The sequence below is a fragment of the Pseudorca crassidens genome, chromosome 11 (assembly GCF_039906515.1).
Source record: "Pseudorca crassidens isolate mPseCra1 chromosome 11, mPseCra1.hap1, whole genome shotgun sequence".
Taxonomy (NCBI): Eukaryota; Metazoa; Chordata; class Mammalia; order Artiodactyla; family Delphinidae; genus Pseudorca; species Pseudorca crassidens.
Genome location: NC_090306.1, coordinates 48,279,477 through 48,305,449, shown reverse-complemented (window position 1 = coordinate 48,305,449; position 25,973 = coordinate 48,279,477). Strand labels below are relative to the sequence as shown.

The window sequence follows — 25,973 nt, the reverse complement described above, 5'->3', positions numbered from 1 at the left end:
GCGGGGGCTCCGGCTGTGTGGTTCCCGCCATTTCTCGTGGCCGGCCTCCCTGGGTTGAGTTCCGCGCTTCATGGAGGCGTTTGACCCCGCCGAGCTGCCCGAGCTGCTTAAGCTTTATTACCGGAGGCTCTTTCCCTACGCCCAGTACTATCGCTGGCTCAACTATGGCGGAGGTGATGGAGGCGGGGAGCGGGGTGGGAAGTGGGTTGGGAGGGGAACGTGAGGAGGTTTCAGGAGGGTACCTTGGAATGACAATATGAAGCGCCTCCTGTGCGCCAGGCGTTGTGCCGGGCACCGTCTTGCGTTATCTTGAGCCCTCCCCCTCACCTCTGAGGTGTAAATGGGCCGAGAGAGGTTGTAATGACCAGCCTACCGCTACGCATTGTAAGGCAGAGCCGCTGCTCCTATCACTCCTTGGTCAGACTCAAGTGGTCGGACTCACTTTCGGTTCGGTGTTTATCTGCAGCCAAGGGGGGGTTACCGGGTCATAGCATGAAGCTGCAGAGGCGTGATCAGCTCAGGGACAGAGGGGCATCTCCTAAAAGAGGAGAGGTACTTAACTCTTCCCAGGAATTTACTAGTGCCCACCGAGGAAAAAGAGGTGGTATTACATATTGAAAATATTTCTGCATCTTTTCCTCATTTTTACTTTTCCCTGTTAGATGCGGGATTGTAAACCCGTTCAAATTAGGAACTACTTCTTGTCTTTTTTTTTTTTTTAACATGTAGCACAGTGCTGAGCACAGAGGACTCATTAAAAATATCTTCTCTGGGGTGTGCTCAGAGCAGGGGGTCTGAAGAAATGGCTCATGTGTTTACAACACACCCAACAGGAATTAGGGTTCATTGTGACAAGGGGCACAAAACTTGTGGCCTTCTATGAAAGATACCCAACACGTATGCCCCCTTCACCTGCACGTGGCTGCTGGGCAGGACCAGTGGGACAGGGCTCAGTACTGGGAGGAAAGCTACAGTATTCAGTGAGGGAGTTTGCCACCTGGAGCGTGTCCGGTCCACGTGTGGCTGGGCCATGAGTGGTGTTATAGGCATAAAGGCTTTGAACCCCTCTATTCAAGGAAAAAAGAAAAATAGATTCCGTGTATATGCCATTCTGGAAAAGGCAAAACAATGGAGACAATAAAAAGATCAGTGGTTGCCAGGAGTTTGCGGGGAGGGGAGATGAATACATAGAATACAGAAGTTTTTATGAGCGGTGAAAATACTTTGTATGACATTATAATGATTTTATGTCATCATACTATTGTCCAAACCGTAGAATGTGCAACAATATTCACTTCGTAAAGCGAACCCTAAGATGAACTAGGGACTTTGGTGATTATGATGTGTCAGTGCAGTTCAGCCTTAATTTTTAAAAAAAAGTCTTAAAAAGAATTAACACTCAGGGTAGACGTTTTTGGCAAAACCTTTGTTTCACTTCTATATATGTATACACATTATATATGTGTTTGTTGGACTGTGATGTAAAATGTGCTTTTTAGAATAAAAAAGTTTGCAGGTTACTGTAGTTATACTGGCAAATAAAAGCACAAATTAAAAAGAAAAAAATATATATATTCTCATTGGTTAATGTTTTAATGCTCTGAGCTGGGTAAAGTACCAAATTAACTTTTAAAGTGTACATTTATTTTGCAGTGGTAAAGAATTACTTTCAACACCGTGAATTTTCCTTCACATTGAAAGATGATATTTACATTCGTTACCAATCCTTCAACAACCAGAGTGATCTGGAAAAGGAGGTGCAGAAAATGAATCCGTACAAGATTGATATAGGCGCGGTATATTCCCACAGAGTAAGAAATCGATTTTTTATGTAGTTTGTTGTTTTTTAAACCAAGAATGGATTGGTGCCCCTAGCATTTTGAGATAAATTTTTAGAGTTTATTTTAGTTGAAGAGCCACAAATGGTCCTTTGATGCTTTACATTGCTGACTGGAAATAGTTTGGAAGTGAATTGGTTGTATTCTCACTAGAACAAAAAAAAGAGTATCTGGCTAAAAGACTAGGAAGTCAGCGTGGTTGAGCACAGAGGGCATTGGAGAGAATCATTCTTGATTTCTCTATTTCTCTCACACCTGTATCTGTTTCACTAGGAAATCTCTTTAGCTCTACCATAATAATACCTAAAATCCAACCACTGCTACTAGTGCTGCTACCATCATCATCACCATCTCTAATCTAAATTACTGTAAAAACTTTCTAACACTTTGCTCCTGTAGACTCTAGACTCTATTCTCAACACAGCAGCCAGAAGGATCCTTTTAAAACAAGATTGTCATGATTCCTCTGCTCAAAACCATTCTCCAGTGGCTCCCCATTTCACTCCAAGTAAGAGCCCCTCTCTCCTGCTCAGTCACTCCTCACCTGCCACACTGGCCCGTGCTCAAGCAGTTTCCACTGCCTAGAACCCATTTCCCCAAATATCTTATTGGTTCATTCCCTCACCTCCTTTAAGTCCTTACTCAGTGAGGCGTCTGCAGCCTGCCATTCCTCCTACCTGCTCCCTCACTGATACATTCTAAGTGCCTAGAATACTGCTAGGCAGAGAGTACACAGTAATTATCTGGTGAATGAATAAACATACCAAAATTGTCCTTCTTCCTCTCCTTAAAAATACACACATGGTGGGGAAAATATACACATGAAATAATAGCTTTTGTATGGAGCTTTTTCATATGTTGTATAGCTTGTTTTTCATATCAATCCTCATTATTCTTTTTTTAATATAAATTTATTTTGTTTATATTTATTTTTGGCTGCGTTGGGTCTTCGTTGCTGTGTGCAGGCTTTCTCTAGTTGCGGCGAGCGGGGGTTACTCTTCGTTGCAGTGCGTGGGCTTCTCATTGCAGTGTCCTCTCGTTGCGGAGCACGGGCTCTAGGTGCGCAGGCTTCAGTAGTTGTGGCCCTTGGGCTCAGTAGTTGTGGCTCACGGGCTCAGCCACTCCTCAACATGTGGGATCTTCCCGGACCAGGGCTCGAACCCGTGTCCCCTGCATCGGCAGGCAGACTCCCAACCACTGTGCCACCAGGGAAGTGCCCTCATTATTCTTTTCACAAAGGAGAACTTCGATAATTTGCCCTAGGTCACACAATTTCTAAATGAGGGAGATGGGACCTGAATCCAGGTTTTCTGACTAAATCCCAGGGGAAGGGGAGAAGAAGAGGTAAGATAAGGCAGGCAGGGAAAATGCTTTGGAACAGTTTACTCCTCTTCAGAGGTGGAGATTAAAACTGAAGTCTCGTGCTTCCCTGGTGGCGCAGTGGTTGAGAGTCCACCTGCGGATGCAGGGGACACGGGTTCATGCCCCGGTCCAGGAAGATCCCACATACTGCGGAGCGGCTGGGCCCGTGAGCCATGGCCACTGAGCCTGCGCGTCCAGAGCCTATGCTCCACGGTGGGAGAGGCCACAGCAGTGAGAGGCCCGCGTATCGCAAAAAAAAAACAAAAAACAAAAAATTGAAGTCTCTGTAGAAGGGTCAAGTTGTCACTCTACTCCTTCTCCCTGGCACAGAAGGGGGGGGGGGATAGTGTCATTTTTTTTAATTGGACCAAGACAGAGGCATCTGTACACCTTTTTTGTGTGTTTTGTTTGTGATTTTTATCAGTTTTATGCGCGTAGTTTACAGAATCAACTACTATTAATTAGGCTTTTTTTTTTTTTAAGGTCTCCTACTTTTCCCCCTAGTTTTTGCTCCCCAGAGGCAAGCATTTTCTTTTTGCTGATTGTTAAGGTATTTGCCTCCTTGTCTCTAAATAACATGATTATATTTCTTCTGTTTTTCCATTTTAAGCATTATCTACTGACCTTCCATTCTGGCAGATGAGAGTTTAGGGTTTTTTTAGTCTCACCCCCTACCCTCACCACACAGAGAACCTTCCTATTACCACATGCTCTTTGTATGTTTGTTAAAAATTAGGATTAGATCACTAATTCAACCCCAAACTGCTAATTATATAAATCTCCCAATGTATTCAGATCCATCAAGTATTTTGTCAGTTTCATCCTGAAGAAATTTCTCCTGCAGCCTTCTTAACTCCTCCTCTCTAAGCCTGACGGGTAAATATGAACTTGTAATCACCCTGGTTTCCTTTCACCTCTCTCCTGTGATCCTTGTTGCCTAGATTCTATGTTCTCTTTTTGGTTTACTCCCTTGTTTTGGTGGAGCACATCCTCCAGGAGCTTCCTAAGAAAAGGTGCATGGAAGACAAAATATTTCATACCTTCTGTATCTGGAAAATGTCTTCATTCTATCTTTATGCTTAACTAATGATTGAGTTTGTAAATCATTTTCCCTCAGAATTTTGAAGACATTGCTACATTATGTTCGAGTTTCCAATGTTGCTGTTAAGAAGACTAATGCCATTCTGATTCCTGTTCCATTCTGTTGGACCTGGAAACTCTTAGGATTTTCTTTTTAAAAAAAAAAATTTATTTCTTTAATGTTGTACCTATTTTATTTATTTTTGGCTGCATTGAGTCTTCGTTGCTGTGTGCGGGCTTTCTCTAGTTGCGGCAAGCGGGGTCTACTCTTCGTTGCGGTGCGCGGGCTTCTCATTGAGGTGGCTTCTCTTGTTGCGGAGCACGGGCTCTAGGCACGTGGGCTTCAGTAGTTGTGGCGCACGGGCTTAGTTGCTCCACGGCATGTGGGATCTTCCCTTACTAGGGCTCGAATACGTGTCGCCTGCATTGGCAGGTGGATTCTTAACCACTGCGCCACCAGGGAAGCCCCGCTCTTAGGATTTTCTACCTATCCCCTCTGTCCCTAATGGTGTACATCTTTTTTCATCTATTGTACTAGATACCTGATGGACACATATGATCATGAGCTCATATCCTTCAATCCTGGGAAATTTTCCTCTTTTTTTTTCTTTAATAGATCTTTATTGGAGTATAATTGCTTCACAATACTGTGTTAGTTTCTGTTGTACAAAAAATGAATCAGCCATATGCATACATATGTCCCCATATCCCCTCCCTCTTGAGCCTCCCTCTCCCACCCCTCTAGGTCTTCGCAAAGCACCGAGCTGATCTCTCTGTGCTATGCTGCTGCTTCCCACTAACTAACTATTTTACATTCGGTAGTGTATATATGTCAGTGCTACTCTCACTTTGCCCCAGCTTCCCCCTCCCACCCTGTGTCCTCAAGTCCATTCTCTATGTCTACATCTTTATTCCTGCCCTGCAACTAGGTTCATCAGTACCATTTTTTTTTTTTTAGATTCCATATATGTGTTAGCATATGGTATTTGTTTTTCTCTTTCTGACTTACTTCACTCTGTGTGACAGACTCTAGGCCCATCCACCTGACTACAAATAACTCAGTTTCATTTCTTTTTATGACTGAGTAATATTCCATTTTGTATATGTGCCACATCTTCTTTACCCATTCATCTGTGGATGGACATTTAGGTTGGTTCCAAGTCCTGGCTATTGTAAATAGTGCTGCAATGAACATTGTGGTACATGTCTCTTTTTGAATTATGGTTTTCTCAGGGTATATGCCCAGTAGTGGGATAGCTGGGTTGTATGGTAGTTCTATTTTTAGTTTTTTAAGAAACCTCCATACTGTTTTCCATTGTGGTTGTATCAATTTACGTTCCCACCAACAGTGCCGGAGGTTTCCCTTTTCACCACATCCTTTCCAGCATCTATTGTTTCTAGATTTTTTGATAATGGCCATTCTGACCCTTTTTATTTTTTTTAATTTATTTTTTAGTTTTATTGATCTTTGTTATTGTTTTCTTTGTTTCTATTTCATTTATTTCTGCTCTGATCTTTATGATTTCTTTCCTTCTACTAACTTTGTGTTTTGTTTGTTCTTTCTCTATTTCCTTTAGGTGTAAGGTTAGATTGTGTGTTTGAGATGTTTGTTGTTTCTTGAGGTAGGATTGTATTGCTATAAACTTCCCTCTTAGAAGTGCTTTTGCTGCATCACATAGGTTTTGGATCATCGTGTTTTCATTATCATTTGTCTCTAGGTATTTTTTGATTTCCTCTTTGATTTCTTCAGTGATCTCTTGGTTATTTAGTAACATATTGTTTAGCCTCCATGTGTTTGTGTTTTTTACGTTTTTTTCCCTGTAATTGAGATCTAGTCTCATAGCATTGTGGTCAGAAAAGATGCTTGATGTGATTTCAATTTTCTTAAATTTACTGAGGCTTGATTTGTGACCCAAGATGTGATCTATCCTGGAGAATGTTCTGTGCACATTTGAGAAGAAAGGTAATCTGCTGTTTGGATGGGACTGTCCTATAAATATCAATTAAATCTATCTGGTCTATTGTGTCATTTAAAGCTTGTGTTTCCTTATTAATTTTCTGTCGGGATGATCTGTCCATCAGTGTAAGTGAGGTGTTAAAGTCCCCCACTATTATTGTGTTACTGTTGATTTCCTCTTTTATAGCTGTTAGCAGTTGCCTTATGTATTGAGGTACTCCTATGTTGGGTGCATATATATTTATAATTGTTACATCTTCTTCTTGGATTGATCCCTTGATCATTATGTAGTGTCCTTCCTCGTCTCTTGTAACAGTCTTTATTTTAAAGTCTATTTTATCTGATATGAGTATTGCTACTCCAGCTTTCTTTTGATTTCCATTTGCATGGAATATCTTTTTCCATCCCCTCACTTTCAGTCTGTATGTGTCCCTAGATCTGAAGTGGGTCTCTTGTAGACAGCATATATATGGGTCTTGTTTTTGTATCCATTCAGTGAGCCTGTGTCTTTTGGTTGGAGCATTTAATCCATTTACGTTTAAGGTAATTACTGATATGTATGTTCCTATTACCATTTTCTTAATTGCTTTGGGTTTGTTATTATAAGTCCTTTTCTTCTCTTGTGTTTCCCAGTTAGAGAAGTTCCTTTAGCATTTGTTGTAGAGCTGGTTTGGTGGTGCTGAATTCCCTTCGCTTTTGCTTGTCTGTAAAGCTTTTGATTTCTCCATCAAATCTGGATGAGATCCTTGCCGGGTAGAATAATCTTGGTTGTAGGTTTTTCCCTTTCATTACTTTAAATATGTCATGCCACTCCCTTCTCCCTTCTGGCTGAGAGTTTCTGCTGAGAAATCAGCTGTTAACCTTATGTTCCCTTGTATGTTATTTGTCATTTTTTCCTTGCTGCTTTCAATAATTTTTCTTTGTCTTTAATTTCTGCCAATTTGATTACTATGTGTCTCGGCGTGTTTCTCCTTGGGTTTATCTCTGTGCTTCTTGGACTTGGGTGGCTATTTCCTTTCCCATGTTAGGGAAGTTTTCGACTATAATCTCTTCAGGTATTTTCTTGGGTCCTTTCTCTCTCTCCTCTCCTTCTGGGACTCCTATAATGCGAATGTTGTTGCGTTTAATGTCCCAGAGGTCCCTTAGGCTGTCTTCATTTCTTTTCATTCTTTTTTCTTTATTCTGTTCTGCAGCAGTGAATTCCACCATTCTGTCTTCCAGGTCACTTATCTGTTCTTCGGCCTCAGTAATTCTGCTATTGATTCCTTCTAGTGTATTTTTCATTTCAGTTATTGTATTGTTCATCTCTGTTTGTTTGTTCTTTAATTCTTCTAGGTCTTTGTTAAACATTTATTGCATCTTCTCGATCTTTGCCTCCATTCTTTTTCCAATGTCCTGGATCATCTTCACTATCATTATTCTGAATTCTTTTTCTGGAAGGTTGCCTATCTCCACTTCATTTAATTGTTTTTCTGGGGTTTTATCTTGTTCCTTCATCTGATACATAGCCCTCTGCCTTTCATCTTTTCTGTGAATGTGGTTTTTGTTCCTCAGGCTGCAGGATTATAGTTCTTATTGTTTCTTCGGTCCGCCCTCTTGGCTGACCCTTTTTATTTTTAATATAATTTTTCCTACCTATTTTCTCTGGTCTCTAGAATTCCTAAAGGTGATTTTATGTCTTAGACTGGTCTTCTAATTCTTTTTTTTTCTTCCTTTTTTTTTTTTTCAGTATGCAGGCCTCTCACTGTTGTGGCCTCTCCCATTGTGGAGCACAGGCTCCGGAGACACAGGCTTAGCGGCCATGGCTTATGGGCCCAGCCGCTCCGTGGCCTGTGGGATCTTCCCGGACCGGGGCACGAACCCGTGTCCCCTGCATCACAGGCGGACTCTCAACCACTGCGCCACCAGGGAAGCCCTTTCTTCCTATTTTTTAGTCTCCTTTTTCTCTACTTTCTGGGCAATTTCCTTAAAAGTTTTTCATTTCTGCTATTATATTTTCATTTCCAAGAACTTTTTTTTAGGACATCCTGTACTTTTTTCATTGATACATCTTCTCTCACTGAGGATATCAATGATAGTTTTTAAAATTTTTTTCTGTTCCACAGGCTCTTTTCTCTAAAGGTGCATTTTTTTCTGTTTTTTTTCACTCCTTCATATCAGAGGTTTTCCTCATATGTCTGGTAGTTTCTTGCTTGTTGCTTATATTTAAGAATAGAGTACTAAAAAGCTGATTGGAGACTCTGTATACATGGCTGAGATTTCTTTACTACAGAGTGATCTGGCTGGGCTGTTTTATTGGGGCGAATCTCTGATGTCAATTTCTCTAGATCTTTACTGGAATGAAAACTCCAGTTGATGACTGATCTATTCCTACAGCCTAATAACAGTGCCTGGCACACTTGGACAGAGTCTTCAGAAAGGAATCTTCCCGTCTCCTGCCTGGGGTGTTAGTGGAAGGGTACGGAGGAGAGGGCTGGGTCTCAGCATTCCCCATGTAAAGGTCTAATTAATCCTCTGAATATCTGTACAACACATCCTTCTTCAACTGTAACTGTTGTCCTCTCCCCAGCCCAGAGACCCTCTGTTTTACACTCTGCAGATAATAATTCAGGTATCTTTGCCAGGGAAATGGAAGCACAGCCACCTAGCTCCACAGAGTAAGTTTAGCACTATGGGGAACTAACTGCTTCATAAGTAGATTTTAAATCAATCCTCTTGTTTTTAATCTCACCTCCAGAGATGCCTGTTGTCACCTATTCCTGAGACTTTTGGGGATTCTGAGGTGTAAATTGGGTTCCTTCTTATCCTTTACTGAGAGCTGAAGATTCAGTTTTTTGGTTCTCCTTATAAAAATTGTGGTGGTATTGTCTCCTCTCTGGTTCTTTTTTTTTTTTTTTTCCAGGACACCTCTTTATTGTGTTAGAAAAGGTTGGTTACAACAGTTTCTCTAGACATGGAAGGCAACACTGTCCCCAGACCCAGGGGGACCAGAAAATTTATAGCATCAGAGGAAAGCCAGGGCAGGAAGCCAGAGCCTACTGAGGACAGAGCTGGACTTAAGACCAGAATACTTTCTTCCCCCTGCTCCTTACCCGAGCCCAGGGTTCTTGCCCCAGCTTCAGCTGCCAAGACATCATCCTTCACCCCAAGATCCTCCTAGCTACCACAATTCAACAAAGGTGCAGTTGGGGAACTTCAGGGTGGGAGTACAGGCTGTGCCCCTAGCCCCGTGGCCTTTGCTCACCCTGAGGTACCCAGTGCCCGTCCCTCAGCCAGCTGTGCCTCCTGGGGAGGGGCCTGGTCATGCAGGTCAGACAGGGAAAGGGGCTGCTCAGGTCAGCACCAGGCCCCTCTCTGGTTCTTTTTTAAAAGACTTACGCCAATGAACTTACTTACAAAACAGATATACAATCACAAGGACTTCACTGGCAGTCCAGTGGTTAAGACTCCACGCTTCCAACGCAGGGGGTGCGGATTTGATCCCTGGTCGGGGAACTAAGATTCCATGTGCTGTGGGGCGCAGCCGAAAAAAAAAAGGAAATAAAGTCATAGATGTAGAAAACAAACTTATGGATACCAGGGGGGAAAGGAGGGGAGAGGGATAAATTGGGAAATCGGAATTGACATATACGCACTACTACGTATAAGAGATAACTAATAAGGACCTACTGTATAGCACAGGGAACTCTCTACTCAATACTCTGTAATGACCTATATAGGAAAAGAATCTAAAGAGTGGATAGGAACTTCCCTGGCGGCCCAGTGGTTAAGACTCTGCACTTCCACTGCAGGGGGCTCGAGTTCCATCCCTGGTCAGGGAACTAAGATCCTGCATGCCTCAAAGGAGATTACTTACAGCTTGAACCAGACTAATTGAGAGATGTTTTTGAATTATTGAAAATTTTTAAATACATTTCTGTTACTTATATGTTCAGTAACAATTAAGGTCCTTAAAATACCTTGCAGTAGGGCATTAATTATTTGTATGTACTTTTCCTTATCAGAAACCTAAAAACTCATTGTTACGATTTCTATTGATCAACAAATGTTTATTATACAATGTCATATATATCAATTATATCTCAATGGAACTAGAGAAAAAATATGGTAACGTATTTATCACATCTTGTTTTAAGTAGATGAAAGTTACACTGTCATCCATTCTGGATGTATAGGATCGAGTCAGTGAGCTTCAACTGACATAGACTTGGCATTATATGGTTTCTTCACTTCTCTTTGGCCACTTTTTCTGTGTAGGTAGAAAATAAGCATATCTGGCAGCATGGCAGCTGTTATAGAAACTGATTGTTATTTTGTACTTGTAGCCCAATCAACACAATACAGTGAAGCTGGGAGCTTTCCAGGCTCAGGAAAAAGAACTGGTGTTTGACATTGACATGACAGACTACGATGATGTGAGGAGATGTTGTAGGTGAGTTCCACGTGTTTTGATGGTAGGTGGGTGGTATCACTGACAAGGAGTAATGATGATTCTGCTCCAGTTCTGCAGACATATGTTCTAAGTGCTGGACCCTCATGACGATGGCCATACACATCATTGACCGAGCATTGAAGGGCAAGTATTAACAGTATCTGAGTGGGGTCAAATGCGAGAATCTGTTTTCCTCTGAATAGTAACCTGTCTATACCATTTTATAGTCAAATCTCATAAATTACTAACATGTTTCTTTGAAACATATGGTAGGGAAAATAAAAGATTAGAATAAAGTTGTAGTTAAAACTTTGATAAAGCTATTGATCAAATCATTTAATTTTTTCCCAATTCAATCTATTGAGCAACTTTTGCAGGCTAGGTACTGTGCTAGATGAGGGAACTATGAAAGATAACAATTCTTACTTCAGGTAGGTTATGCAGTCTAAGGAGGAAACAAGAAAATTCAGGATTACATATGCATTAATATGCACGGGATGCTATGGGGGTATAGAACAGCAGGAGTGCATACAGGAATGGGAAGAGATTAGATGAGAAAAGGCTTCCTAGAAGAGGTGATGATGAGGATGATAATAATAATAATAGCTAACTCTTATATAGGGGGCTTATGATGTACCAGGCACTGTTTCAAACACTTTAAATTTATTAAATCTCTTAATATCCCTAGACTGGGTCTTTAGAGATAAATGGCAGTTGGTCAGGGAGAGAAATGGAAGTACTGGGGCATGAAGACATTCTTAGCAGAGAGACCAGGGTAGGTAAAGAACTGAAGGCAAGAGCATGGGGGCATGGGAAACTATTGGGCTGGCCAAAAAGTTCATTCGGGGTTTTCTGTAAGAGGTTACAAAAGACCCGAACGAACTTTTTGGCCAACCCAATACAAATAATGTACAGTTGACCCTTGAACAACAAGGATTTGAACAGCACATGTCCACCTATACAGATTTTTTTTCAATAGTAAATTCTACAGTACTCTATGATCTGTAGTTGGTTAAATCTGCAGATGTGGCACCGCAAACACAGAGGAACTGATGCAGAGGAACTGTTTCTACGGAGGGCCCACTATAAGTTGTACATGGATTTTCGACTGGGGAGCGTTGGCACGCCAATCCCCACTTTGTTCAAGGGTCAACTAATATAGTTAAGATGAGTACATGTGGATAAGAGGTTAAAAAAATGAAGCTAAAGAAGTAAGCAAGAACGAGGAATTCATAGATTTGTTTTAAAACCTATTTTTTCTCCCCTTGTCAGAGGACTTTGGATTTAAACATCGTCTCTGGGTATATTCTGGAAGAAGAGGTGTTCATTGCTGGGTCTGTGATGAATCAGTTAGAAAACTGTCCTCTGCAGTACGTTCTGGGATAGTTGAATATTTGAGTGTTATAAAGGTAAGGTCTTCTTAATGATATTTACATTTCTTTGTTTGCTAGATATGACCAAGCCTGGTATGTTTTGTAACAAAATTAAACTATCTTTTAAGAATTTGTATTTCAGAGTAGATGATTTTACCAGTAGATCAATTAAAATCATAGTAGCTACATTTTTTAAGATGCTTCATATTTTGCTGTTAAGCATCCTCCTTTGTGGCATAAGGAAGATTAGTTTACTTTTCTGGTTCAAGTATGTCAAGTGAAGTTAACCCAGAAAGTTACATGTATTGAGACTATATAAAATGTCATCCAAGGTTCTATACTTTGACAGAATTTAATCAATATCTTTAGAACACGTTAAAGAAAGTTTTAATTATTTCATTTATGTTACATAATATACACGAAGTGTTTTTGTGATGGTTTGTTTTTCAGGGTGGTCAAGATGTTAAAAAGAAAGTTCACTTAAGTGAAAAAATTCATCCTTTTGTCAGGTCTGTTGGAAAAGACTCCATGAAGTTTAAGTTGTGTCTGATTTACCTGCATGTGCTTTTAGAATTACCTGATTAATTTTCTCTGCTGGGGTAGCATTTTACAATAATAATAGCTAGAGTTAATTGAGTGTCTATTTTATACGCTCCAGTATTCATGATAGGTGCTTCACAAATATTCTCATTGGTCTTCACAACAACCTCATTAGATACATGATGGTATCTCCATTTACAGATGAGAGAAGTGAGATTTGGAGAGATTGTATAATTTGCTTGGCTTCACACAAGTAATTATTAAATTCAGGATTCATGTCCTGGTCTGCTTGATTCCACTGAATTCACTACTTCTCCAGGATAATGGAAAGAGGATTTGCATTAGGAGTAAGAATCCCTATTCTGCCAGTTTAATACAACCTTGATAAATTTTAGAGCCTCTGTTTCTTATCAGTATAGGGAGAACAATGTCTGCTCCATCTATCTCACAGAGTTGTGGCAAAGATAAAATGAAACAGTAGAGGGACTTCCCTGGCGGTCCAGTGGTTAAGACTCTGTGCTTCCACTGCAGGGGGCGCGGGTAAATAAATAAACAGTAGATGTGAAGTCTATTTTCAAACTGCTAAGCACTATGTAAGTGTTGAGATGTTAAAGCAAGCAATTCAGAGTAGAAACTATAGACTGTATCCCACATCCTACTACTGATGTATTATTATGCTGTCCTGACTTGGTTGCTTTCCACCCTTGTTACAAACTAATGATGCTATTACCTTCTAAATCGTGGAGTTTAAAAAGTAAACATTTCTTGAATATCTAGTCTAAACCAAGTATTATGCTAGGTTCTTTCCCCTTAGAGTGTCTCATTTAACTCTTACAACCCTGTGAAGAGATGTAATTCCAGTTTTATCTAGTTAAGTTTTAGAAATTCAGTGAAAATAAGTACTAGCCTTCCAAGTGGACAAAAGCCATGTGGCATATGTGTTGCTAATAGTGTTGGGACTTTGTTATTGTTATTCCTACAGAAAATCTATAAACATAATAAAAAAATACTTTGAAGACTATGCCTTGGTTGATCAAGATATTCTTGAGAATAAAGAAAGCTGGGATAAGATTTTAGCCCTTGTTCCTGAAAATATCCTTTCCCAAGACTATTTCTATGTGAGCTACTTGTATTGATCTATGATATTATAAATGTGTTCTGCCTACATATTCTCATATGTTTATAAGTCTAATGTTTTTACACAAAACATCTCCTGTGTTTCTGCGTTTTTTAATCTCTAGTCTGGAATACAATAAGAAGCGAGGCCGTTTTGTAAATAAATTTCCTCATTTTGAAAGTTGATCCTCCTAAAATTAATGACTACTTAAAGGATGTGGGATCATCCTCAAAATATGTACAGACCAGGGACCAGTTTTACCTTAAACTATACAGTTATTTTGGCATTCTTTGTTATATCTAATATAGTTTAACAAAAGAATTTCTCTAAGGATATGTGTTTAATATTTGCATTTTAGAAAACAATAATTACTTTCTATGTGAACTTTAGATATCCTTGTGGTAATACATACTGAAAATAAGTTGTTCGTTGATGTGCCCTAAATGAGTGTGTTCCTTAATGACCCATCACCAATGCATGATGAACTTCAACAAAGCTTCCAAAAGCATCACAATTCACTTCAGCGCTGGGAGCATTTGAAGAAAGCAGCCAGCAGATGTCAGGTATATTCCATTGAAATCTGTATTACAAATACAATAATGCAATTTTTAATTAAATTCTGATTGTTTTGCTTACTGAGTTAAAGATGATGAAGATCACTTTTTAACCACTTTAAAGAAATCCTCAAAAATTCCTACTGATCCTCATGCTGGATTTGCATCTACTTTTAGAATAACAGCAAAAATGACAAATGTGGACCCTGGCTTGAGTGGGAGATCATGCTCCAGTACTGTTTTCCACGACTGGATATCAATGTTAGCAAAGGAATCAATCATTTACTGAAGAGCCCTTTTAGTGTTCATCCTAAAACAGGTACTATGTAAAGAAAGTAAGGAAAATAAAAGAAAAATCAAAGTTATTTTTTGTTTTAGAAAGCATATCACTGGGTGTGAATGTCTGAAATAGTAAAGGTTGAAGACTTGTTCTGTCAGCTAATGCCCGCGTTCACTGACTTTTCAATTGTTGATTAGTAGCTGCCTGATGAGTTTCCACTATGTAAATAATTTTTAGTTGGGTTTCTGAGGTTCATTGTTAGAAGTAGAGTTGGAGAGGAACTTAGAAATCACAGAACAATAGCTCTCATTGTACAGATGAGAAAACAGTGGCCCAAGAGGTTAAAGTGACTTGTCCACAGTCTTAAAACAAATTGTGGGGAATACCTTGGTGGTCCAGTGGTGAGGACTTGGCGCTTTCACTCATGGGGCCCATGTTTGATCCCTGGTCAGGGAACTAAGATCCTGCAAGCCTCGCAGTGCAGCCAGCAACTTTGTTCACTTTGTTATAAAGCAGAAACTAACACACATTGCACAGAAACTAACACACCACTGCGCCACCAGGGAAGTCCCATAAATAATTTTTTTTAAAAATACTCCCAAATTGCCTTGTTTCCTTTAATAATCTACAGTGACTCTGTAGTGTATACATTTATACAGCCCCTTTTCAGAACTGCCAACACATAGGTGTCTTTTCAATTTCAGCAAATAACTCAAGGTAATGAAATGAACTATTTCCATCTATTCTGTTCCGTTTTGAGGACTCTAAATTTGAGACTGTTGTACTTAAATATAGGAGGATATAGGGAAGAGGAAGATAGAAATAAAAGTAGAAATAACAGCAACTAGGTAATAGCTCAACAGTCTTTCACATCTATTTTTTGGTGTTTTGTTAAGAGAAATAAAAGACACACCTAGGGCTTTCCTGGTGGCGCAGTGGTTGAGAGTCCGCCTGCCGATGCAGGGAACACGGGTTCGTGCCCCGGTCCGGGAAGATCCCACGTGCCGCAGAGTGGCTGAGCCCGTGAGCCATGGCCGCTGAGCCTGCGCATCCAGAGCCTGTGCTCCGCAACGGGAGAGCCCCGAGTACCGCAAAAAAAAAAAAAAGACACACCTAATGTGCCTAAATACTGTTCTTAACAGATGAGTCTAACCCTCTTTCTAAGCCTTAGATTAAAATTTTAGCCAAAAATAACTCATAGGAGACAGCTTATAATGATCTGTATTCCAGTCTTCAGTTTATAACTTTTGATTCTCACAGGTCGCATTTCTGTGCCTATTGATTTACAGAAAGTGGATCAGTTTGATCCATTTACTGTTCCAACCATCAGGTATGTTCCAGATTACTGATCACTCATTTTTTGTTTGTGATTGTTGTTCTAAATGTGACGTATGTTGGATTAGATCCCTTCAAGAGAGGCAGCTTCTCTGAGGCTGTATGATGATGCCCTAGCAGAGCAACATTTCCTAGTGAGTTCCATAGAACACAAGTTTTTCAGCTGCTATTATGCAAAAAGAGTTCAAATAAGTTTGGGAAATGCTGACTTAAGCAGATTAAAAGTTATTTACTGCAAAATTTCCTGGTCTTTAATATGCTAATGTGCATGGAAAACTCCAAGAAGAGATTATCATTTTTAGAATATCCCAAATTTAGTTGGCCACACAATTTTTTCACAGAAAATCTTGTGAGATTCATGTGCTTTCATACACTGGGTAATGTTGACCAAGAACCAACTTTAAAATTATCTTATTCTACTATCTGTAGTTCCATTTGCCATGAATTGGATGTTATTTCCACTAAAGAAGAAGAAAAAGAGAACGGAGCTGAATCTGATATCAAACATAGAACCAGAGGTAGGTTAATATATTGAAGTCTCACTTTAACATAATCTTTCTATATAGACATCTTTCTGTGACTCCAGTAATTAACTCACCTTGGATTCAGACCAGAATAGATCAATGTTTATCCTGAAACCAGCTCAGTAACAAATAATATTATAGCAATGTTTCTGTCCTTCATCAATTGCCCAGATGGTGCTGTTGAATCCAATTTGAGTCAACAAATATTCACAAGTAACATCTGAATGCCAGGATCTATATTGTAAGATTAAATTGTCAGTTGGTTTTGATAGTTGTTTGAATCTCACAGTCTTTTTTTTTTTTATACAGCAGGTTCTTATTAGTTATCCATTTTATACATATTAGTGTATATATGTCAATCCCAATCTCCCAATTCATCCCACGACCACCACCACCGCCCGCCACTTTTCCCCCTTGGTGTCCATACGTTTGTTCTCTACATCTGTGTCTCTATTTCTGCCCTGCACACCAGTTCATCTGTACCATTTTTCTAGGTTCCACATATATGCATTAATATACGATATTTGTTTTTCTCTTTCTGACTTACTTCACTCTGTATGACAGTCTCTAGATCCATCCATGTCTCTACAAATGACCCAATTCCATTTCTTTTATGGCTGAGTAATATTCCATTGTATATATGTACCACGTCTTCTTTATCTATTTATCTGTCGATGGGCATTTAGGTTGCTTCCATGACCTGGCTGTTGTAAATAGTGTTGCAATGAACATTGGGGTGCATGTGTCTTTTTGAATTATGGTTTTCTCTGGGTATATGCCCAGTAGTGAATCTCACAGTCTTATATTCAACAACTATTTATTTAACAACTACTATATATGCAATATTTTGTTCTCTACTTTGTCTTTATAGCTAGATGAGTGTTCTGTCTAAACTGTGATTGAATTGTATATTCAAGAATTTGAAGGAGCTGGGAATATAAAACTTCCTGTTAGTGAAAGTCAAATCTTCTTATACCAATACCCAAGAGACACTATAGCAGTAGAGTCCAATAGCACTTTCTGTGATGATGAAAATGTTATGCATGGCCCAAATGGTAATCACTAGCCATATGTGGCTTTTGAGCACTTGAAATGTGAGAAACTGGATTTTTAATTTCATTTAACTTTAAATAGCCTCATGTGGCTAGTGACTACTGTAATGGGCAGTGCAGATTTCTCATCTCTGACCTTTTTAGTCAAATGTTGCTACCCTTTTTTCAGATTCCAAGTTCAAATATCACTTCATATATTCTAGCTCTAACTTAATACGTAAACAAGTACATTCCACCATCATTATTTGTAGAATGATTACAAGCGTTCTGTTTAAAATATCGGAAAAAAGTCTCCAACATAAATAAACTGGAAAAAAGAACTCAGGGAAAACAGACAATGCAAGGAACAAAGGAAACCTTTTTTGTTTGGTTTGGTTTGTTTTGTTTTTTGTGGTACGTGGGCCTCTAACTGTTGTGGCCTCTCCCGTTGTGGAGCACAGGCTCTGGACGCGCAGGCTCAGCGGCCATGGCTCACGGGCCCAGCCGCTCCGCAGCATGTAGGATCTTCCCGGACCGGGGCACGAACCCGTGTTCCCTGCATCGGCAGGCGGACTCTCAACCACTGTGCCACCAGGGAAGCCCAGGAAACCTTTTTTAAGAAAAACGATATCTGGTCTTCCCTGGTGGTGTGGTGGTTAAGAATCCGCCTGCCAGTGCAGGGGACGTGGGTTCGAGCCCTGGTCCGGGAAGATCCCACATGCCACGGAGCAACTAAGCCCATGCATCACAACTACTGAGCCTGTGCTCTAGAGCCTGCGGGCCACAGCTGCTGAGCCTGCGGGCCACATCTATTGAAGCCTGCGCAACTAGGGCCCACGCACAGCAACGAAGACCCAACACAGCCAAAAATAAAAATAAATATAATAAATAAATTTATATTAAAAAGAAAAACGATATCCTCAGAGAATAAGAGAAGATAGTGTATCCATGAAACAAGACCAAAATGCTATGAAAAAGAAACACTCAGAGAATAAGAAAGAGATCTTAAAAATCAAAAAAATCACCATTTGAATAAAAAATTCAATGGAAGGGCTGGAAGAGAAAAGTTGAGATTTCCCAGAAAGTAATACAAAAAAGACAAGTTAGTTGTTTTTTTAAGGAAAAGAAAGATAAAATTAAAGACTGGTTCAGGAGGTCTAATATCTGACAGAAAAAGAATAAATAAAACAGAGAGGAAAAAATTGTCAAAATTATATAGGACAACATCCCAGAAATGAGCCCTTGTTGAAAGGGCTCAGCATAATAAGAATGATGTGCCTACACCAAGGCACATCATTTTGAAATTTAACACTGAGAATTAAGAGAAGATCTTAAGAGCTTTCAGACCCCTTCCTCCTACTACCCCTCCCCAACAAAAAAGCCATAGAGCTAGGAAGAATGGCCTTAGATTTCTAAGTAACAATGGAAGTATTCATTTTTAGAAGTGAATGCTAGGAAAGAAAAAAGTAGTTGCCATTCAAGAAGATGGAAAGGTCAGAATTAGGGCAGGAGGCTGCTATTTTTTTCCACTATAAACCTGTTAGGACTATTTTACTTTTTTTAACCAAGTGCATATATTACTGTAACACAACTTTTTAAATTTAATATTATCTCTTTGTGGACATCTTTTTCCTTTGTTCAGAGGTCTTGAGCAAGCAAGTTTTGGCTCCCTATAAGGAGAAGCTTTGTAATAAATACAAGTGTTCAAACATAAACTGCACTGCCTATCATTTCAAGTATTCATAAAGGCTAATAGCCATCAGTAAATCAGGGATGCTCTAGAGGTAGTGGGAGGCTGGAATAGGTGATATGTAAGTTCCTTATTATTTCTTTAGTTTCTGTGATTGTAAGCTTTTGTCCACTTTCAGATTAGTACCATTTGCTGCTTCCCTTCTACTTCTCAAATCCTGGAATGTTCTCCACTCTCCTTTCTATCTAATTAAATCTTTTTTTCTAAGACCTAGTTCATAGCCACCTCAGTCAACTTTGATTGGTCAATTCCTTTTTTCTTTTTTTTTTTTTTAAATTAATTTTATTTATTTATTTTTGGCTGTGTTGGGCCTTCGTTGCTGCATGCAGTGTTTCTCTAGCTGCAGCGAGCAGGGGCTACTCTTCATAGAGGTGCACAGGCTTCTCATTGCAGTGGCTTCTCATTGCAGTGCACAGGCTCTAGGCGTGTGGGCTTCAGTAGTTGTGGCACACAGGTTCAGTAGTTGTGGCGCACAGGCTTTGTTGCTCCACAACATGTGGAATGTTCCTGGACCAGGGCTTGAACCCATGTCCCCTGCATTGGCAGGTGGATTCTCAACCACTGCACCCCCAGGGAAGCTCTGGTCAATTCTTTGGACTCATACTTATCCATATGCCTGTTTGGCCTTTAATTATATATTGTTTTCTATCACTACATATAGGAGTTGTTTTTCCAGTTCATTCCAAAACTTCTTGAGGGAATTCCCTGGCAGTGCGGTGGTTAGGACTCCGAGCTTCCACTGGGCCCCGGGTTCCATCCCTGGTCGAGGAACTAAGATCCTGCAAGCCACACAGCATGGCCCAAATAAATAAATTTTTAAAAATAAAAACTTCTTGGGCTTCCCTGGTGGCGCAGTGGTTGAGAGTCCGCCTGCTGATGCAGGGGATATGGGTTTGTGCCCCAGTCTGGGAAGATCCCACATGCCGCGGAGCAGCTGGGCCCGTGAGCCATGGTTGCTGAGCCTGCACATCCGGAGCCTGTGCTCCGCAATGGGAGAGGCCACAACAGTGAGAGGCCCGCGTACCGCAAAGAAAAAATAATAATAATAAAAAATAAAAACTTCTTGAGACCAAGTAGTATGGCTTATACGTTTTTATAATTTAGCATAGTACTCAATATATTGTATAATAGGCAGTTGTAAATATTTGTTTAATTTGTAAGTATTTGTTTAATAATTATATGGAGAGCTTATTATATATTCCGCAATGGTGAAACAAATATAGAGGCCTTCATCCAAGGAGCTTACAATTTTGAATTAAAGGTTCAAAGTAAAATGTGGTTGAACCCAAACTAAATTGTTTCTTTGGTATAAGTTTATTTATCTTAAGAAAATTTATATATTAAAAATTTAGAACAAAATTATAATCTACTTTCATAATTGCCACAATTGAGATATTCATCCATAATACTCTCATCAAGATTCCTTTTCCAGTCCCAAGTAAGTCAGATAACATTTACTAAAAAAATTTTTAAGTATAGTTTCTTTTTTATGTTTTGTTTTCTGTTTTAAGATTTTTTGTTTGTTTAATTTTTTGGCCACGTGGCATGCGGGATCTTAGTTCCCCAACCAGGGATCAAACCTACACCCCCTGCAGTGGAAGCGTGTAGTCTTAACCACTGGACCAAGGGCAAAGTCCCTAGTTTCTTTTTTTACTCTTTCCGGTAAACTATTATGAGGACTCTTAATTCCATGCAGACAAAATCCAAACCTCATTTTGATCTCAATTAGATTTTTGCCTCCTTTGGGTATTAATTATAGATTGTTTAATTAAATGGATGATTAAGATTCTGTATTCAAAATTTTATGTACATTTTTAAGACTGTTTTATAGATCAAAGAATACCTGTACTTAATGCATGTGACTATCAACTTCTGATTGTTTTCAGAAGGCATGGCCCTGACTTCACATTTTTAATGTTTTGCTCTGTTGGTAAAACTATTTATTATTAAAGCCACAATTTCTAAAGGAAGGAATGTTTGATGGGACTTAACACATAGCAGTAGATGATGCTATGACTGACTGCTAGAGTAGATGTGTACACGTGGTTTGGATGTTTTAGAGCAGCACTGTCTGATACATTAGCCACATGTGGCTATTAGCCACAGATTTTTTTTAATTTTAATTAATTTAAACTTAAAAACTGATAATCGATTCAATTATTGGAGAACTTCTAAGTATGTTTGGAAAAATTAGTTATATGAGCTTTTTTATCTATATATTTTATAATTTAAATCTAGATCAAGTATTTCCAATGATAATATAGTATCTAAATTGAGATGTACTTTAAGTACAAAATACTAGATTTCAAAGAAGTGTGAAAGAATGTAAAATATTTCAATCTTTATCACATGTTGAAATGATATTTTAGATGAAATGATATTTTAGATATAATGGGTTAAATAAAATACATTATTAAAATTAATTTCACCTTTTTAATATGGCTACTAGAATGTTTTAAATTACACATTTCTTCTTATATTTCTATTGGACAGCGCTATTCTAGAGAATTTTTACAAGAAACCTATACTTTCATGTTATTCTTGCTGCCAAAATGCTAATTATAATTCATGGTCTTCATAATTTAGATTACAAGAAGACCAGTCTAGGTCCTTTTGTAAAAGTTTTTGAGCAGTTTCTTGAAAACCTGGATAAATCTCGAAAAGGAGAACTTCTCAAGAAGAGTGGTAAGATTCTATACCTTTCCCTTATAGCTATTTAGGTCTTAGTACAGGTAGTTTAAAACATCCAGCAAGTGAACAATTTTTAGAGCTGTAATCTTTCTCCTCTCAAGAAAAGTTACTAGTTTATCTCACTATCCTTAGTATTTTGACAAGTGGGGTCCCTTAATTCAATTCAGCACACACTCATTTTAACACCTTCTATGTGTCAGGTACTATGAGGGAAACAAAAATGAATTATACAAAGATGAATTCCACATGATGGCTCCCCTGCCCTTAAGGAGTACTAACTGGTACAAAACAAAGAAGTACAAAATGCTAAGAGATCTTGTCTGATTGAGAGAACCTGAGAAGATTTTATATGAAAAGGGTGGTATTTGAACTCTATTTCAGTGAGCTGCTGTACGAATTCTAATCCCCAATGCTAATATATCATACCTTGAGGTACGAGTAGGATTTCCGCAAGCAGAGATTTGATGAGGTAAAGGTACAGGAGTGGAAAAAGGAGACAGGTTGTTCATTCTTTTTTTTTTTTTTTTTTTGGTATGTGGGCCTCTCACTGTTGTGGCCTCTCCCGTTGCGGAGCACAGGCTCCGGACGCGCAGGCTCAGCGGCCATGGCTCACGGGCCCAGCCGCTCCGCGGCATGTGGGATCCTCCCGGACCGGGGCACGAACCCGTGTCCCCTGCATCGGCAGGCGGACGCTCAACCACTGCGCCACCAGGGAAGCCCGGTTGTTCATTCTTGAAGGAACAGCAGGAACAAAGGCATAGAAGCAGGAAAGCATCAAGTCACTCTAGAGGCCATCAAGTAGTACAGCTTATCTGGTAAAAGATGCGTCAGGAAGTGATGGGAGAGAAATCCGAAGAAGCAGACTGAAGCCAGAGTATAGATGGCCTCGAATTCCAGTCTTGGGAGTTTGAGCTTAATTCAGATGGGACAGGGAAGCTATTAAAGGTTTTTGAGAAAGGGAGTGCCATGAATTGTAGTTTTATCTATAATAGAAAGATAAATCTAGCAACAGTATATCTGGGGAGAAGCAGGGGATAGACTAGAGCCCAAGAGATCAATTGAGCTATTAGTATTAGGACAGTAGAATTGGAGATCTCCAAAAAGTGCAACTACTGGAGCCATCCTTGAAACTTGGTAATGATTTTTTGGAAGTTGAAAGATCTAAGTAAAAGTGTCACAGAAGCCAAGGGAAAGGAAAGTTTCAAGGAGATTATCAAGTGTCAAATGCAGTAGAGAACTGATAAAATCCTGTTGGATATAAGAGCGAGAAGGAGGTGCTAGGAGGATAGCAGTGTCAAAGGAAGAGTTCTTTGAATAGGAGATGCCTGAGCATATGTGTAAGCCAAAAGGAAAAAAATCAACAGTGAATATTATTCAAGAGATTGATGGATACCATAGAAAACTGGCAGTGTTATAAAAATACAAACTCCCTTTCCACTTCATTTTTTAACAAAATGTGTGGTGGTTAAAAAGTAGTGCCTAAGATAATGCTCTAACTCATAGTAGCCACTCAAATATGTGCTTGTTGAATGAACAGTGATGACTCTGAACTTGGAAAGCCTCATTGAAGCTGCCATTCCAACTGGTCATATTAAGTCCTTTGTATTCTTGTTCTGTACTAGCTCAGCCTATAATGTTGGCTTCAGCAAATGTGAAAGCAAATCTTTATGCATGATGTGAATTTAATGGAAGCATTAAGCAAATCAGGATGTGAAATAAATGGGCTTTGTTTTGTTTTCCTTTACTATCCTTGATAAAAATCTGTTCTATTTTAGATTTACAGAAAGACTTCTGAAGATAACAACTCCCTTTTTACCAATGTGGATATCTTCTCCCTTCAACCAGAATCAAATACTTCAAGAGACATTTAATAAATATAGCAGAACTGTGTATGTGTCTTAATGCTCAAAGCAAAATTTTCTTTTCTTGAAAAATAATTATGTTGAAAAGATTCCTGAGACCACCAAAGGAGAATATTCAGGCTCCTGGAAGGAGCAATAATAGGAGGATATAAGTGGATTGCAGATTAATTTGTAAAATTTAATATTATAATTCTAAGATTTCTGATATAGGTACTCACTTCTACCAGTTGCCATATATGGAGGTAAGTGAGCAGTAATATGCCCAAGATTTTGATGTCAGTTCACCAGATTCAGCCTCCATATTTCTAGGTGAATGAGCATTTTGTTCTTAAGTCTTAGACACTTAAGTCAATTATACCTGGAGTGTGTATTCAGTCACTCCCTAATTTTGCTTACTGATATTTTTATTGGTCAGGCCACACCCCGCTGCTTGTCTTTTAAAAAATAATTTTAAAATGAGCATCTACACCTACTAAAACTTTAGTTCAAAAGATACGAGTTACTATGTTACAATATTAGGGCCTAGTAGAATATTTTTTACAACTGTTGGCAATTGTAGCTCCTAACTTCTTCCCTCAGAACAATTTTCTTAGGAATTTAGAAAAAATAACCAACTTCACCAGCATAAAACCTTTTGTACTTGTCGAAACACTTGGACTCTCTATATCTCCAGACACTTAAATTTAATTTTAAAGGTTTCATTTCTTCTGTATTTGATTTTGTGTGATAGATTCTGAAGTGTCAGATTTCTTTTGCCTGGTTTTACAACCAACCTAACAAAACAGTCATTCTGGTTTACATTCTGTCTTTTGAGAAGCAAGCTATCAGGCTGGTGCTTTCCGTGAGTTATGAAAATTTTCCTTCCTTTGCACTACCTATAACATTGTATTCTCCATTGCCACAGTCCGTTTTTTGTTTTTGATTTATATAAAACAGATTTATAATACAGTCAACACACTGAAATGCCTTTCATTTCTTTTTTTCTAATTTTTTAAGAAAAAATATTAAAGACTATTGTGTAAAATTCCTCATCTGAGCTTCTGTTTACTATGTATTGTTCAGTGTTTTTGGAAAACAGTGACTGGTCAATTAAAACTCCTGAATACAAAATTCCTAAAGACTTGGGACTCCTCTGGTGGTCCAGTGGCTGACTCTGTGCTCCCAATGTAGGGGACCCCAGTTCCATCCCTGTTCAGAGAACTGGATGCCACATACTGCAACTACAAGTTCGCAGACCCAGCGCAGCCAAGTAAATAAAAAATTTTTAATTACTAAAGACTCATTAGTCCATCCTAACTCAGAATGAGTAGAAAGACTGGTATTATGCTTTCAGCAAGAGATGTTTTAGGCTTCCAATATGTCTAGCATTAAAACATTTTAATGCTTTAATATTAGAGCCCTTGATAAAAACCGGTATAATTGCCCATAAAATAAATTACAGAATATATTGTGCTTGTGCAAAAGAGTGTTTGGTTCTTGAAGACAACAGAAACATAAAGACTTGACTTCCCTAGCTGATTTGCCTTCTCATCCATATATGAGAATTGTAGAAACAAAGGGCACAGAACTGGTTTCCGTCTGCAAACTTGCCCAGTTTATAAAGAAACCCACGTCCTTCCTTAGCTAATCATTAACAGAGTTAGAAAAGTCAGTGGGCTTGCTGGGAAAGAAAGGGGAATGGTCAAAATGTAGTTTTGTTTGTCTAAGGAGATGGCTATTGCTGGCCCTTCTGAAGGTAAATGGACTGCATTGACAAGTCTCCCAGATCACTATTAGGTAGAAATTCTATTAACAATTTTAACACTTTTTAAGTAATGTACATAATTTAATCTTCCTAACAATCCTATGAAGCAGCTACTGTTATCCCCATTTCATAGATAAGGAAACTGAGGCATATATGTGTTAATTAAATTGCCGAAGGCCGCCATTAGGTAACCTAGCTGAGATTCAAACAAAGGAGTCTGGCTTCAAAATCCATGTTCTTATTCACTCCATAATATTGCCACTCCTATCTAAAGAGAATTTCAGAATTTTTCATTCCTGGTAAACTCCACTCATTTAATCCTAATTCACTAATCCTAATCTTCACTTCACTATGGTAAAATATCAGAAATTTTAAAGTAGCTTTCAAAGCATTGCTTATCTTAAAAGGCAGCCACCATTGTCTTAAAGCCACTGGCTCAAATAGTGTTAGCTGGTTTAGGTAATGTATGTGTTGAGTCCTTTTGGAGAGGATATGGGAGTCAG

The 25,973-nt window shown here is 39.0% G+C and overlaps 1 protein-coding gene and 1 non-coding gene across 2 annotated transcripts; both read left to right on the top strand.

Moving 5' to 3' along the window:
• The first annotated feature begins 1 nt into the window (after position 1).
• On the top strand, positions 2-24,689 carry PRIM1 (DNA primase subunit 1). Its single transcript, XM_067697023.1, has 13 exons — positions 2-173; positions 1,654-1,811; positions 10,563-10,669; positions 10,740-10,813; positions 11,942-12,078; positions 12,493-12,551; positions 13,565-13,674; positions 14,171-14,262; positions 14,431-14,572; positions 15,794-15,863; positions 16,298-16,386; positions 21,760-21,858; positions 23,640-24,689. Exons 1-13 carry the CDS (start codon positions 71-73, stop codon positions 23,657-23,659), a joined length of 1,260 nt encoding a protein of 419 aa, XP_067553124.1. The 5' UTR covers positions 2-70; the 3' UTR covers positions 23,660-24,689.
• On the top strand, positions 772-899 carry LOC137203072 (small nucleolar RNA SNORA11). The gene has a single exon (XR_010932899.1). It is a non-coding gene; the product is annotated as a small nucleolar RNA SNORA11 (small nucleolar RNA).
• Positions 24,690-25,973: the final 1,284 nt, after the last annotated feature.

Coding starts and splice junctions, on each gene's coding strand:
- PRIM1 (XM_067697023.1), top strand. CDS start 71: ATGGAGGCGTTTGACCCCGCCGAGCTGCCCGAGCTGCTTAAGCTTTAT. Junction 12,552..13,564: donor AAAATTCATCCTTTTGTCAG/GTCTGTTGGAAA, acceptor TTATTCCTACAG/AAAATCTATAAACATAATAA. Junction 16,387..21,759: donor TATCAAACATAGAACCAGAG/GTAGGTTAATAT, acceptor TTCATAATTTAG/ATTACAAGAAGACCAGTCTA.